At 51.4% G+C, this 12679-nt stretch overlaps 1 protein-coding gene across 1 annotated transcript; it reads right to left on the reverse strand.

Moving 5' to 3' along the window:
• Positions 1-811: 811 nt before the first annotated feature.
• On the reverse strand, positions 812-12305 carry LOC147367255 (putative serine protease 47). The gene is made up of 5 exons (XM_086416107.1): positions 12107-12305; positions 10925-11108; positions 9208-9485; positions 6767-6927; positions 812-1343 (listed from the first exon to the last, which is right to left on the reverse strand). The coding sequence occupies exons 1-5, from the start codon at positions 12303-12305 to the stop codon at positions 996-998; spliced, it is 1170 nt and encodes a 389-aa protein (XP_086272233.1). The 3' UTR covers positions 812-995.
• Positions 12306-12679: the final 374 nt, after the last annotated feature.

Raw genomic sequence — 12679 nt, forward strand, 5'->3', positions numbered from 1 at the left:
TCCTCCAAACCCTGGGAGTGATGCTTCTCTACTTTGAGAAAGATCCTTACTCCCCTGCACTACAGACACCTGACAATATGTCTTACTTCCTATTAGGGGCTGAATTGTGTACCCCAAATTCTTACATTGAGCATTCTTACATTCTTACATTCTTACATTACCTCCAGCACCTCAGAATGTGACTTTCTTTTGGCTGCGCAGTCCAGCAAGTGGGATCTTGGCTCTCCACCCAGGGACTGAACCCATGCCCCCTGCAGCGGAAGCCTGAAGTCTTAACCACTGGACGACCAGGGGTCCCCAGAATGTGACTTTATTTGGAGTAGAGCTTTTGAAGAGATAATTGAGTTAAAGTCACTAGGTTGGGTCCTAATCCAGTATGACTGGTGCCCTTCTAAGAAGGGGAAATGTGGACCCAGACACACAGAGGGAAGGCAGTGTGAGGACGCAGGGCGAAGACGGCGTCTACAAGCCAAGGCGAGAGGCCTCAGGCTCTGGAGCTCCGGAACGTGCGATGAGAAACTCCTGTTGTCTAGGCCACATTGCCTGTGATACTTGTTATGGCAACTGGAGCTGACTGATATACTTCCTCCCAAGTCTGTGCACTCCCACAGCAGGAGTGGTGTCTACAAGAGAAGACTCCCTTCTCTCTCCCCAGCTGGACTCCTTCAGAGTCCCCACCCCTGCCTCCTCCTGCTGTAATGGCCCTGCCGGTTCTTGTTTGCTTGTCCGGGGAATCAGCCGACAGACCTCAAGAGAAGGGGTGAGTGCTGAGGATCAGGAGGAGCAATAGGGCCCCAAGACAGAATCAGGATGAGTCTTTCATTTGTTTTTATTTGTTTTTTCAAGCTTGGATTGTGGGGGTTGCAGCTGGTGGACAGGAAAGCCAAGAAGGGACCACTGAGAGCTGATGGGGCTGGGGGAGTGGGGTAGGGGGAAGGTTCCAGTGAGGAGGCTGGAGCCTGAGGCACAGAGCAGGAGCTGAGGGGCTTGGCGGATCACCACGTGGCTTGCCTCAGGGAACCAAGCAGGAACAGCAGCAGGGGCCAGGTCTGTGGAGGCACAAAGGCTGTGCCCAGCACGGACGAGGTGGCAGCCCGCAGAGACTGGTGTGGAAACTGGGTCTGTGGAGGAGTGGACGTGGGCTCAGGGAGTGGTGTAAGAGCAGACGTGGGCTCAGGGTTGGGTGTGAGTCTCTGGATCTCTTCGATCCAGTCGGTGAAGTAGGTGACGTTGGTGAAGATGCTGGGGTAGATGGGGTGTCGGCAGTCAAAACCCCAGCTGGCCAGCCCCATCAGAACCCAGGAACTGGTGAAGTCACAGACGAGGGGGCCCCCGGAATCGCCCTAGGAAAGAAACGGGAGTTCAGGTGGGTGACTGAGCCAGTTCTGAGAAGACCAGGTAGCAGGGTGGCGCTTATGAGTCTCTGCTCTCCAGCCTCGTTCTGTGAAATTCCAAACACCAACTTCCCACTGCAGATCAGCCCAATTAAGCCATGCAGGCAGGCACTGGAATAATCCTTCAGGAAGTCCTGATTGACCCTCGAAACAATCAGAGATCCATATCCATCAATCTATGGATCCTATGCCCAGGGAGGGTGTGGTGGCCTGGGACAAAGCACTGTCCAAGGCCGAGAAGGGACAGACAGCTGCAGGATCTGAGCTCAAGAGGGCTGGTCTGAGAGTGGAACCTAGCCAGCTGAAGCTGCTGCAGACCTGGATCTTGCAAACTCTGAGCTGCAGCAGCACATCCCCACCCAGGTCCACCTCCTTTTTCACTTATAGTCAGTCCCTTAGTTTTCTCTCAAATTCTTGGTTGAATTTCTTCAGAAAGTGCCCTTACCCAGGCCTGGAGGAGGCAGCCTGTATTGGTCAGGGAGCAATGAATGCTGCTAGGGTCCCCTGAAAGCTGCTAGGAGTTACTGGAGTCTTGAAATGCTGTTCAGGGAAGGACCACCTGGGTGGAAATCTCTCACTTCATCACCCAAAGGGAACATGTTATCCTTGGAGGCAGGGGGAGAGGAGCAGGATAGCTGTGCTTGCTGCCTTCCACACACTTGTCTAACACGCATGTCCAGCATCCAGGGCAGCTTCTGCACTCGGGCACAGGGGTGAAATGTCAAGGTGCCTTTTTCATGGAGTTACTGTAAATAAGGCAACCAGCCTGCCACTGTCAGATGTGACATGTGGAAACAACGCATGGAAGGGACAGGACAGGAAGGGAAGGGCATTTCATAGGGTGGAAGCATGGAGCTTTCCTGAGCTGAGATTCCAAACAGGACAACCCAACTTTCTGATGCTGGAGCAGAGGGAGCAGTGAGTGCAGACGAGGAGAGGAGGGATGGCCAGGTGGGTGGGAGGAAGAGCAATGACAAGTGGGAAGCGAGGGGGTAGACGGGACTCAGATTCCCAGGGCCTTATGGTGGGGGTTGGAGTTGACGCCCATGGAGAACTGAGCCTATCTCAGGGAGGCTGTGCAGAGGAGAGGAAAAGGCTAAGCATGGAGCCCCGGGGTCTCCAGCATTTAGAGGTGGGAGGGGAGGGGACCAGGTGCAGAGTGGAGTAGCTGTCTGGTCCTGGTGCCCAGGAAACAGCAGTGAGATTTGCTCAAGTGTCGAGTGAGAGGAGGATTTGGGGCTACCGGTGTCTCTGGCAAGACAGGTTCCTGGGGACGTTGGCCATGAGGCTCTGGTGGTACTTGAACACTCCTGGGCAGAGTGGGTTAGATTCAGGGCTGTTAGGAGGAGTGTCTGGGGGAAAGGAGGCAGAGAAACTGGGCAGTAGCGGGGAGGAGAGTGCCACTGCACGTTTATACGAGAGCTGTGAAAGCGGAGACAAGACATGGAGCAAGGGTGCATCTGGACACCCAGAGCTCCAGAAGGGACTGGGTACAATGGGCCAGGAGGCTCAGGAGAGATGCAACATGCCCGCTGGACTGGGAAGATGAATGGCACCTAGTCCCATTGAATGCTTCGATGTTCTCAGTGAAATAGGAAGCAAGCTCTCCAGCTGAGAGGGAGGGGTGGGGGAAGTGGTGACTTGAAGGAAAGAGAAGGGTACATGGTGTGGCTAGGCAAAAGTAACCCTCAATGATGGCCATCCTCATCACCAGAACCTGGGGCTATGTTACCTTACTTGGCAAAAGGGACTCAGCATCTGTGATGGAGTTGAGGATCAGGAAATAGGAAGATTATCCTAGCTGATCTGGTTGGACCCAACATAAACACAAAGGTACTCATGAGGAAAGAGGGAAGCAAGAGGTCAGAGTCAGAGGAGGAGATGTGATGACAGGAGCAGAGGGAGGAGCAATGTGATTTGGTGACGTAGGAAGGGGCCACGAACTGAGGATTGCTGGGGACCTCTAAAAAGATAGAAAAAGCAAGAAAACATTTTCTCCTAGAGCCTCCAGAAGGGAGCAGCCAGGCCAACACCTTGACTTTAGACTCTGACATCCAGAAATGTAAGATAGTACATCCTGTTGTCGGAGCCACCAATTTAAGGTGATGTCACCAGAGCACCAAGAAAGTCACACCAGGGGCTTCTTGGACATTGGGCATGTGCCATCATCCCCTCAGCTTTTCTCCTCTGGGGTCCCCACCTGGGGTCCCCTTGGCCCTCCCCACAGTGTACCCACCCTGAGCTGTTCAAGGCCAGGGGAAGGCCTGGTCCCTGTCTACCACAGGCCTCCAGGATTCGTGCAGATAAGCCTCATGGTTGCTGACATTATGGTGGAATCTGGGCCAGTCTTCAGGAGATGGGAAGGGCGCCAAAAGCCTCCTGCCCCCTGGGGAGCTCTCAGCACTAGTGGGAAGCCCCACACTAGTGTATCCCATGGAACGTGAGCTGTGGTTTGCACTATTGAAGAGAGAGCAAACCAAGGCTGTGTGTGTGTGTGTGTCTGTGTGTGTGTGTGTTGTGTATTGTGTGTATATGTGTTGGATGGGCCAGGGCAGTGAATTCTACCTTGGGCAAGAGGACAGGTCTAAGACAGGCCCAGATGAACAGGTACAATCCTGGTAGAAGGAGACAGACCAGGCCTGGAGATTGAAAGCCAAGACTTGCTAAGTACCTATTGAATGTCAGGCACAGTATTAAACTTTCTATAGGGATCTTATTAAGAGGAGGCTGTTAGCAACCCCATTTCATGGGTGAGGAAACTTAGCTAAGGTCACAATCCCAGTAAATGACAGATTGAATACTGAAACCATGGCTCTCCTGCCCCACAGTCTGAGCACTGAATGCCTCTGTGGCCTGTCTGTCCTCAGACCTGTTTCCGGGTGCCCTCTGCAGGGGGAAGGGTACTTCCAGGGAGAGAAGAGGGTCCTGGGTTTCAGGGTGGGGGCTGGAGCAGGCGATGTGGCAGCAGACGAGTCTAGATGGAATGTCTCAGGTAGGCTGTGGTGACTGAAAGGCTAAGAGAGGGAGGAGGGGGGTCATCTAAAGCCTTGGCTCTGGGGGGTCCATCTCAGTGCTGTTCTCAGTCTAGGAAGAAACGAGAGGAGGAGTGGGCTCAAGGGGCACTATGGATGTCAGCAGGCAAGGAGACAAAGCTGAGCTCCGTGGGCATGACCTCTGCAGGCTGGAAGGGAGGTCTAGGGTGACAGCAGATGGGGCCTTGGGGGACTGAGCCCTGTGTTTCACCTTAAGGGCAGCTGACTCTGTAAGAAGGACAGGCCAGGCCAGACAGTTCACACCACTGGCTGTGGACTGGGAACCAAGAAACCTGGGTCTGCCTCCTACAAGGAGGGCAAGGGGCCAAGCTTCTCCTCTCTGGCTCAGCAGCCCACTGGGCCGCCATGAAAACAGCTGTCTGGGAGGCCATCCTGTGGGCCAGGTGCATCTCATCCCTCCTATGTGCATTTCCTGGCGTGCCAAAGCGTATCACCACAGACTGGCTAACTCTGAAACAACAGAAATTGATCTCACAGTTCTAGAAGTCAGAAGTCTGAAACCAACTATTTGTGTCTCTCTCTCTTTCTATGAGAAAACAGTCATTGGATTTAGAGCCTGCTCTAAATTCAGCAAGGTCTCATCTTGAGATTCTTAACAATCGTATCTGCAAAGACCTATTTCCAAATAAGGTCAGATTCTGAGATTTAGAAGACACAAATTTAGGAGACACTGTCCAACCCACTAGACCATCCTTGCAACAATCCCATGACGGAGGCCCCAAAACCCTACACTATGAGTGAGGACACAGGCTCGAAGGTGGAAAACCCACCCGAGGTCACACGGTAGTGCAGGGTCTCTAACTCCAGAACCCTAACACTTCCCTCCACTCCACGACACCATCTATGGAAGAATCAGCACATGATGCCAGCTTGGGAGCCTGGGCCCTGAGGATGATGTGCTGGAGGTCAGGTTAGGCTTGGAATCAGAACACAGGGGCCCAAGTTGTGGTGCCTTATTTTAGGGTAGCCACTTTCCCTCTCCAGGCTTGTTTTCTCAGCTACAAAAAGGCACCACAGAGAGTGGGAAAAACGCTTCACAGTGAAATATCCAATAGTGGGACTTCCTTGGTGGTCCAGCGGTTATGAATCTCCCTTCCAATGCAGAGGACGCAGGTTCAATCCCTGGTCAGAGAACTAAGATCCCACGTGCCACGAGGCGACTAAGTCCACATACTGCAACTGTCGAGCCCATGCACTCTGAAGCTCGCATGCTAAACTAAATGCAATGAAAAGCCTGCCTGTCACAACTAACACCCAGCCAACACAGCCAAGACAAAACAGACAAACAAAGCAAAACCAAAAACCCCAGAAAACAAATATCCAGCAGTAGACTGATATCTGGAATATGTAAAATACACAAAGAGCCCCTAAAGGAAGAGACAGACAAACCAACAGAAAATGAGAGGGGAGAAAAACCCTGAAAGGAAATGTTACAGAAAAATATGTCCAAAGATAATAAATATGGGAAAGTACATTTAATTCGTCACTGGAAAAGTAAAAACCACAATAAGTTATTAAAATAAGAAAAGATGGAAAGTGCTAAGTACTGGTGAGAATATGAACTCTCATTCACTGCTTGAATGAATGGAAATGGTGACCCACTTTGGAGAAGTTTGGTAACATCTGCCAAAGTTTAATATACACGTACCTTTTAATCCAATAATTCTACTCAAGGGTTTCTGTGAAATAGAAGATAAAACATTTGGAAGTGAAATGAAATGAAAAGTTTGGAAAGTACTAAAATGCACATGAAAGTGTAACTGATTATAGGATTCAATGCACACAGGAGAGTCCTGTAGAGCAAGGAGACTGAACACACTACAACTCCAGGTAACAGTGTGGGTGAATCTCACAAATACAATGTTAGGACAAGAAAGATTGACAACTGGAAATAAATTCTATTTACAGAACATTCAGAATCTAATCTAAGGTATTAAAGGTGAAGATGGTGGTTTCTGACAGGAAGGAGGTGTGAGTAGGGCCTTTGGGGTATTGATCACTTGTTGCTTCACTATGTGAAAATTTATCCAACTTATGAAAAGAGCATGGATATATTCTTTTGTATGTATGTTACACTTGAATAAAAACTTTAATGTATGCCTCAAGAATAGATGCTGTAGATGCCCTCATGTGCAAGGAACTTAGGAAGGGGAGTGGCCTGGGGGACACTGCCAAGGGATGGAGCCCAGGAAGGCGCATGGAGGAGGAAATGGGAAGTCCCAGGGGCTCCACAAAGAGAGCAGAGGCAACACAGCCCATCCCCAGAGAAACCGAGGCCCTGAGAACAGGCGAGGGAAGAATAGAAAGGGTCTTACTCACTAGGCAGATGGACTTTCCTGTGGAGAAGTCCCCAGCACACAGCATGTCCTCCTGCACAGAGAAGTTCTTGCCTTTCGCAAGTCCATATAACATATTACAGAAGATGTTCTCAGTGAAGCTCACCTTACCCTCCTGGAGATGGAAGGGTTCGAGCAGAGGTGCTGCGAGGATAAGGAGGAAATCAGGGAAGGATGCTGTAGCCGAGCTACAGAGCTCTGCCTTACCAGTCAGCACTGCCCCTCAACATGGGGTTTTCTCTGCACAGCTGAGCTTTCATCCTTGTTTCAGTCTTGTACCTATGCCCAATAAGCCCTCCTGTGTTTCTCAAACGTTTCCAAACTCATCCTATTCACTCCATCCCTTTCATAGCAACAAACTACACTCCTCCTATTCCACAAAGGAAAAAGGCAAATCCCTCCAACACATGCCACTCAGTGGTGCTTAGCAACCATTCACCAACCTATCTACCCTTTCACAAACCATCCCATCCACTCACCTTTTGTCTATCATTAACCTTGCTTTCCATCCACTTGTCCCTCCATCCATCTACCTATCTTTCCTCATGTCCCATTCATCCACTCATCCTTCCATAAATTTGCTCATACACTCATCTTTTGACACATCTCTCCATTCTCGCCTCCAGCAATAGACCACTCATTGCATCTTTCTCCACCACCCTTTCACCCACCCGCCCAACCATCTTCTCTTCCACCCACTCATACTCCCACCTTCTCCCATCCATTCTCTCATCCAATCACTGATTTATTCATAACTCAATTACTCATTTATTCCTCTATCCTTGGGCTAAGTATCTTTTAACTAATGATACAGGGGAACATTTTAGTTGGGGCAGACAGGGTAAATGAAGTAAATAAGTAGCATTACTTTAGATCTAATAAGTGGTATAAAGGAAACAAAACAGGAAGATGTGCTATTAGGGGTGGCCTGTTTTAGCTCATGCGATCAAGTAAAACTCCTCAGAGGAGCAGCTGAGTTGCATACGTAAAGAAACGAGTCATGACAAGGTTAGTCGGGAGAGTAAATGCGTCCAGGGAGACAGCCAAGATGCAGACCTGAGGTGGGAATGGCCTTGGCATCGTCAAGGCAGGAAGGAGGCCTGCTGGCTGGGGTGGGGTGGGTGAGGGATGCAGTGGGAGATGAGAGAGAGGAGGGGGCCTGAGAGCCAAGGCAGGGAGTTGCGACCTTATTTTAAGTAGAAATGAGAAGGCACTGGGGGTGATGAGCAGGGAACTGGCATGACTCCTGCTCTAAAGCAAATACTCAGACAGCTACATGGAGAGTAACAGAGCACACAGGGTGGGAGCTGAGACCAGTCTGGAGGTCCAGGGAAGAAGGACCCGGGGGCAGCAGTGGGATACCTACCAGGTGCCAGGCCCTGCCAGGGGCACGGACTGGGATATTGAAACAAGAAAGACAGGGTTCCTGTCCTCAGGAGGAGCCAGTCTGTGTGTGTGTGGGTGTGTGCGTGTGAAGTGTGAAGTCTGGTGTACGAGTCTTGTGTGTGTGTGGTGTGAGAATTCTGGGACCTAGTTGTTTGTCCTGTGATTATTGAGTGTTAACCGACACACTAATAGGCAAGGACCAGGGATGCTGGAACATCCCACCCAATGAAGCAGCATCTGTTCAAAATGCCTGTTGCACCTCTGTAGAGAAACACCATACCAAATTATGACCCTACAAATAATTACAAATAAATATTCTTTCCCTCCATAATTTGGCATCATAAGCATTTCACCAAGTTGTAAACACTCCTTTCTTTAGTGAAGACTCTTGCTCATAAGTTTTGGTCTACTTTTCTCCTCTTTCAATCTTAAAAAATACAATTTTTTTCCTGTTACTCAGTTTGCCTAACAAGTCTACAAATTAGATTGATGACCTGAGCTGGGAGAAAACCAAAGTGAGGTCTGGAGAATGAAACCCTCTAAAGTCGTAATCATTCTAAATTGATCAGGCAGACTCAGAGGTCAGAGGTCATATTTGAGTTTTCTTTCCACTTTTCCCAAGCACTTCCTATGGCACTAGGAAATCAGAAAGTTTATCAGTGACCTGGAAGGAGTCATGTCTCAACATGACCTTTGAGTTAGATCAAGTCATCTCAGATCTATGGTTGATTTAAACCTTGGAATCAAGAACCAGAAAGACTTCAAGAACTCAGATTCTTGATTCCAAAGTCAAAGATTCCCAGACTTCAGAGCTTTACACTTAGGGAACACCAAAGCTTTAGAATCACACACTTTCAGAACTAGAATGGTCCAGTCCTCTGAAAATGAAGCATAGTGGGCCAAGGGGACCTTTGCCTGGGGACCCCTCAGGTGGAGACACACCTCCCTTCTTTGCTCCTCTGTCCTTCTCCCCCTCCTCCTCCCCTTCCTCCTCCTCCCCATTCTCATCCCCCCCTCCAACTCCCCACACCCTCTCACTTTCCTCGTTGAGCATCCCCCAGCCAGTTATCCAGCAGGATGAGTTACTGGGGAGCTTCATGCCAGGGACTGGGAGGCAGGCAGGGATGATGTAGGAGGTGAAGTTCACAGGAAAGAGCAGCTGCAACATGGCGATGTCACTCCCAAAGGGATGTAACTTCTCGAAGTCTGGGTGTGTGATAATCCGGCTCACGGATACCTCCCGGGTCTGAGGGGTGTGCTGGTACAGCTGGATGCTTCCTAACAGAACCTGGTAATTCTCCGGGGCTTTGGATTTCCTGGAGAAGGAAAGGCGCACTGCCGCCATCATCTCCAAGTGGGGACAAGCTCTTTCCCTGCATCCTCATCTAATTGCCACACGCCTCTGGACCCCTCCACCCCACATGACACCAGACAGCCTTTGTCTCCCCATTTCTAATGTTCAGGAGGCCTTCTTTCTTGAGGCTAATTGATACCCTACTTACAGTTTCAGACATATGGCTGGCTTCTCCATCACACACTAGAATGGCAGAAGCACTGTATCTTTGTTCTGGAAAGGTCCTCTGTGGGGTCATCAAATGAAGGCCTTCTGATTGTACACAGCAGGCATTCTGGCTCAGTCCCAGCTCTAACTTCACCCTTCCAGAGACTCCATACAACTCACCTCTGGCCCCACACTCTTGTTAACCATCCCCTTTCTTTAAACACATCCATGCCCAAGGCCTGCTTCTCCACTTAGTTTCAAGGACAAAAGATTTGTTAAATAAATGAGCAAATGGGTGCAGGAAATGGAACCTTGCCTTGTTCCCCCAACACAGGTGCTGAATCTTCCCCCCTCCCTCACTGTCTTCACAGCTCATCTGCTTGGAGACCCTCTCTCATGTTCCCCTCACCCAACCCTTCCCCTCCAGCAAGGCCTCCCTCTCCACACACCTTCTCCCAAACCACGACCCCATCTGGTCTGCCCTTATCATCCATGCTGGGCTTTCTCTTCTGACAGGATGGAGACATGGTGAGGTGGGACTTGCCACCCCTGATGCCACCGAGGGGCTTGCACAGAGCATGGCACAGAGTGGGTGCCGATAGACTCTGAGCCCTCAAAGCTCCAGTGCCCAGACCTGGGCTTGATGCCTGAACTCCATGGTGACCCCCCTCATCTGTTCAGAAGCCTGGCACTAAGCCAGCCCCATATGGCTAGGTGAATTAGACTCCTGAGCAGCCCTGTCACTCTCCCAGGGAGCCCACCTCCCCCTCATGCAGCCTGGCACCACGGCTCCCCACATGCATGCCAGTGACTGTGACTCCTCCTGGGCACACAGTTTCGCAGGACTAATAAGAATCACCCAGCTGCTGGTCACACATGCGGTCCCAGGCCTCCATCTAGAGTCTGACACCGGGAAATAAGGGGACACTGAGAAGGAGCTGTGATCTGAGATGGGTCCACACCACATGGCAGCGAGGACTGACACTGCCGCTCTCCTGAGGCACACCTGTGTTGGGGAACAGACACAGGGGCCGAGGGCAGAGCATGAGGAGGATCTGGGCAGGTGAGCGGGGAGGACAGTCCACGTGGAGGGTACACAGGCCAAAGGCAGGAACGACATGCCTCTGAAGGCCACAGACTGCCCAGAGGAAAGCCCAGAGGAGCTAACGTGGGACACCATCCCCCTTTTCTCGTCTTCCCCTGCATCCCCGTCCCTGCCAGAGCCTGTGCTGACATCCTAGGAAGGAGACTCACTTGAGAAAGCAGTGGGCAGTGGAAAGAAGCCAGCTGGAGTTAATGAGGACAGCTCCACAGATGTGCGAGCCCTGGAACCGCAGGCTGGCCTGCCACGGCCACTGGCCAGCCTCCACGTCCCGGCCACCATAGATCCTCCCCATCACCTTGGGCTTCCCGCACACCGTGGAGACTCTGCTGCCACCTACAATAGAGACACTGTTGGTGCCCCAAACGTCACAACCAGGAAGACCTGCCTGCTTCACAGACAGGAAAACCAGGGCCAGGCGTCCAGCGGCCTAGCCAAAAGGCCAGGCGTCTAGCAGTGTAGCCAAAATGATAGGAATCTGCCTTCACTGGCTGCCACTGCGGACTGGAGAGCAGAGCACAACACATCAAGCCCCGTGGGGATGAGGACCCAGGGGTCTGGTGGGGTGGGGCAAGGAGGGACCAGCTCCCAGGAGCATCTCCAGGTAGAAGGACATCCTTGAGCAAGGCTGCCAAGTGCTGGGCACGACACACACCTCATTTCCCTCACCTAGCACGCCTCAATGCCTTGTCTTGTACATCAAAGAACTAAAGGTCTCAGAAGTTGCCAACATTACTTTCTCAAGATCATGGCTTCTAAGGGCCTGTGCTCCTTCCACTCTACCCCAGGTCTTAGGGAGGCAGATTTGCAGGCAGAAGTCTGTGGTGTGTGATCTGGGGCAAGTCACTCCCCTCTCTGACTCTGCAGGAGTCTCCATTTCTAAAGGAAGAAGGAGTGGGCTCATGAGGACAGCCCTGGTTCTAGGACTCATATCCGGGAGGGCAGGAGTGTGCCCAGGCCCCTGAGGCCGGGCATCCTGGTCTAGGGCCTGGGCTCCCAGGGCCTCAGTGAGGGGAATGACACCCCTGCTCCCTGGACTCAGGCCCATTCACTCAGTAGTCCTAGAACTTTCCTCCACCCAGCCTCCAACCTCCAGGCCAGACCCTGCTAGTCCCCTCTCCCACAGCCCCACAAAGGGATTGAGTCTCTTCCCACCCAGAGGCCTCACAGTGGAGGGCCTGACCCACCTGTGTGGAGGGGATCTCGGCTGTCTGGTTGGAGGGAAGGGCTGAGAAACGATGAGACTTAGTGACTCACCAGGCCCTGGTCACAGCCGGCCGCCCTCAGGCCCTGTAGGCTAGGGGATCTTGGCCCGAATGGAGGCCCCAACGCACCTGTAGCTCCCGGAGCCAACCGCTGTGCTGGCCAAGTCGGAGCGCCGCCCCTCAACGCTCCCCCATCGCCTGCAGTCCGGCCGGGGGCGGCCGTGGCTGGGGACCCTCGCAGCTCCAGGGTGGCCACGTTCAGCAGCAGCAGCCAGAGAAGAGCCTCGGACTGGCCTAGGCCTTGGGGGATCCCCGCCTCCCCGCCCATTGCCAGGGTTACTGACCCCAGCCTGACCCCACCCTGCTCTGGCCCCGCCCCAAGCCCCAAGCCCACCCCGATCTTCTTAATAACTTTATAAACAACTCTACTTTAATATAATTTTTAAACCATGAAGTTCATTTATACAAAGGATAAGTCAATGATTTTCAGTAAATATTTTAAAAATTTATTGATTTATACTTAAATAAACCTTTTGTTTTAGAATAGTTTTAGATGTGTGGAAAAACTGGAATGATAATGCAAAGAGTTCAAATATTCCTCCTCACCTGTTTCCCCTAATGATAAGATCTTTGTATTATTCTGGCACATTTGTCACAAGTAGTGAGCTAATATTGATACATTAATATTAACCTAAGTCCATT

This window comes from Bos grunniens, chromosome 8 (assembly GCF_055505025.1).
Source record: "Bos grunniens cultivar Pamir isolate PY7600 chromosome 8, Bosgru_T2T1.0, whole genome shotgun sequence".
Lineage (NCBI taxonomy): Eukaryota > Metazoa > Chordata > Mammalia > Artiodactyla > Bovidae > Bos > Bos grunniens.

Excerpts from the sequence above, each read along its gene's own strand:
- LOC147367255 (XM_086416107.1), bottom strand. The coding sequence starts at position 12,305 with ATGGGCGGGGAGGCGGGGATCCCCCAAGGCCTAGGCCAGTCCGAGGCT. Across the intron at positions 11,109-12,106 it reads GTTGGCTCCGGGAGCTACAG|GTGGCAGCAGAGTCTCCACG; the intron begins GTGCGTTGGGGC and ends TCTCTATTGTAG. Across the intron at positions 1,344-6,766 it reads CAGGAAAGTCCATCTGCCTA|GGCGATTCCGGGGGCCCCCT; the intron begins GTGAGTAAGACC and ends TTTCTTTCCTAG.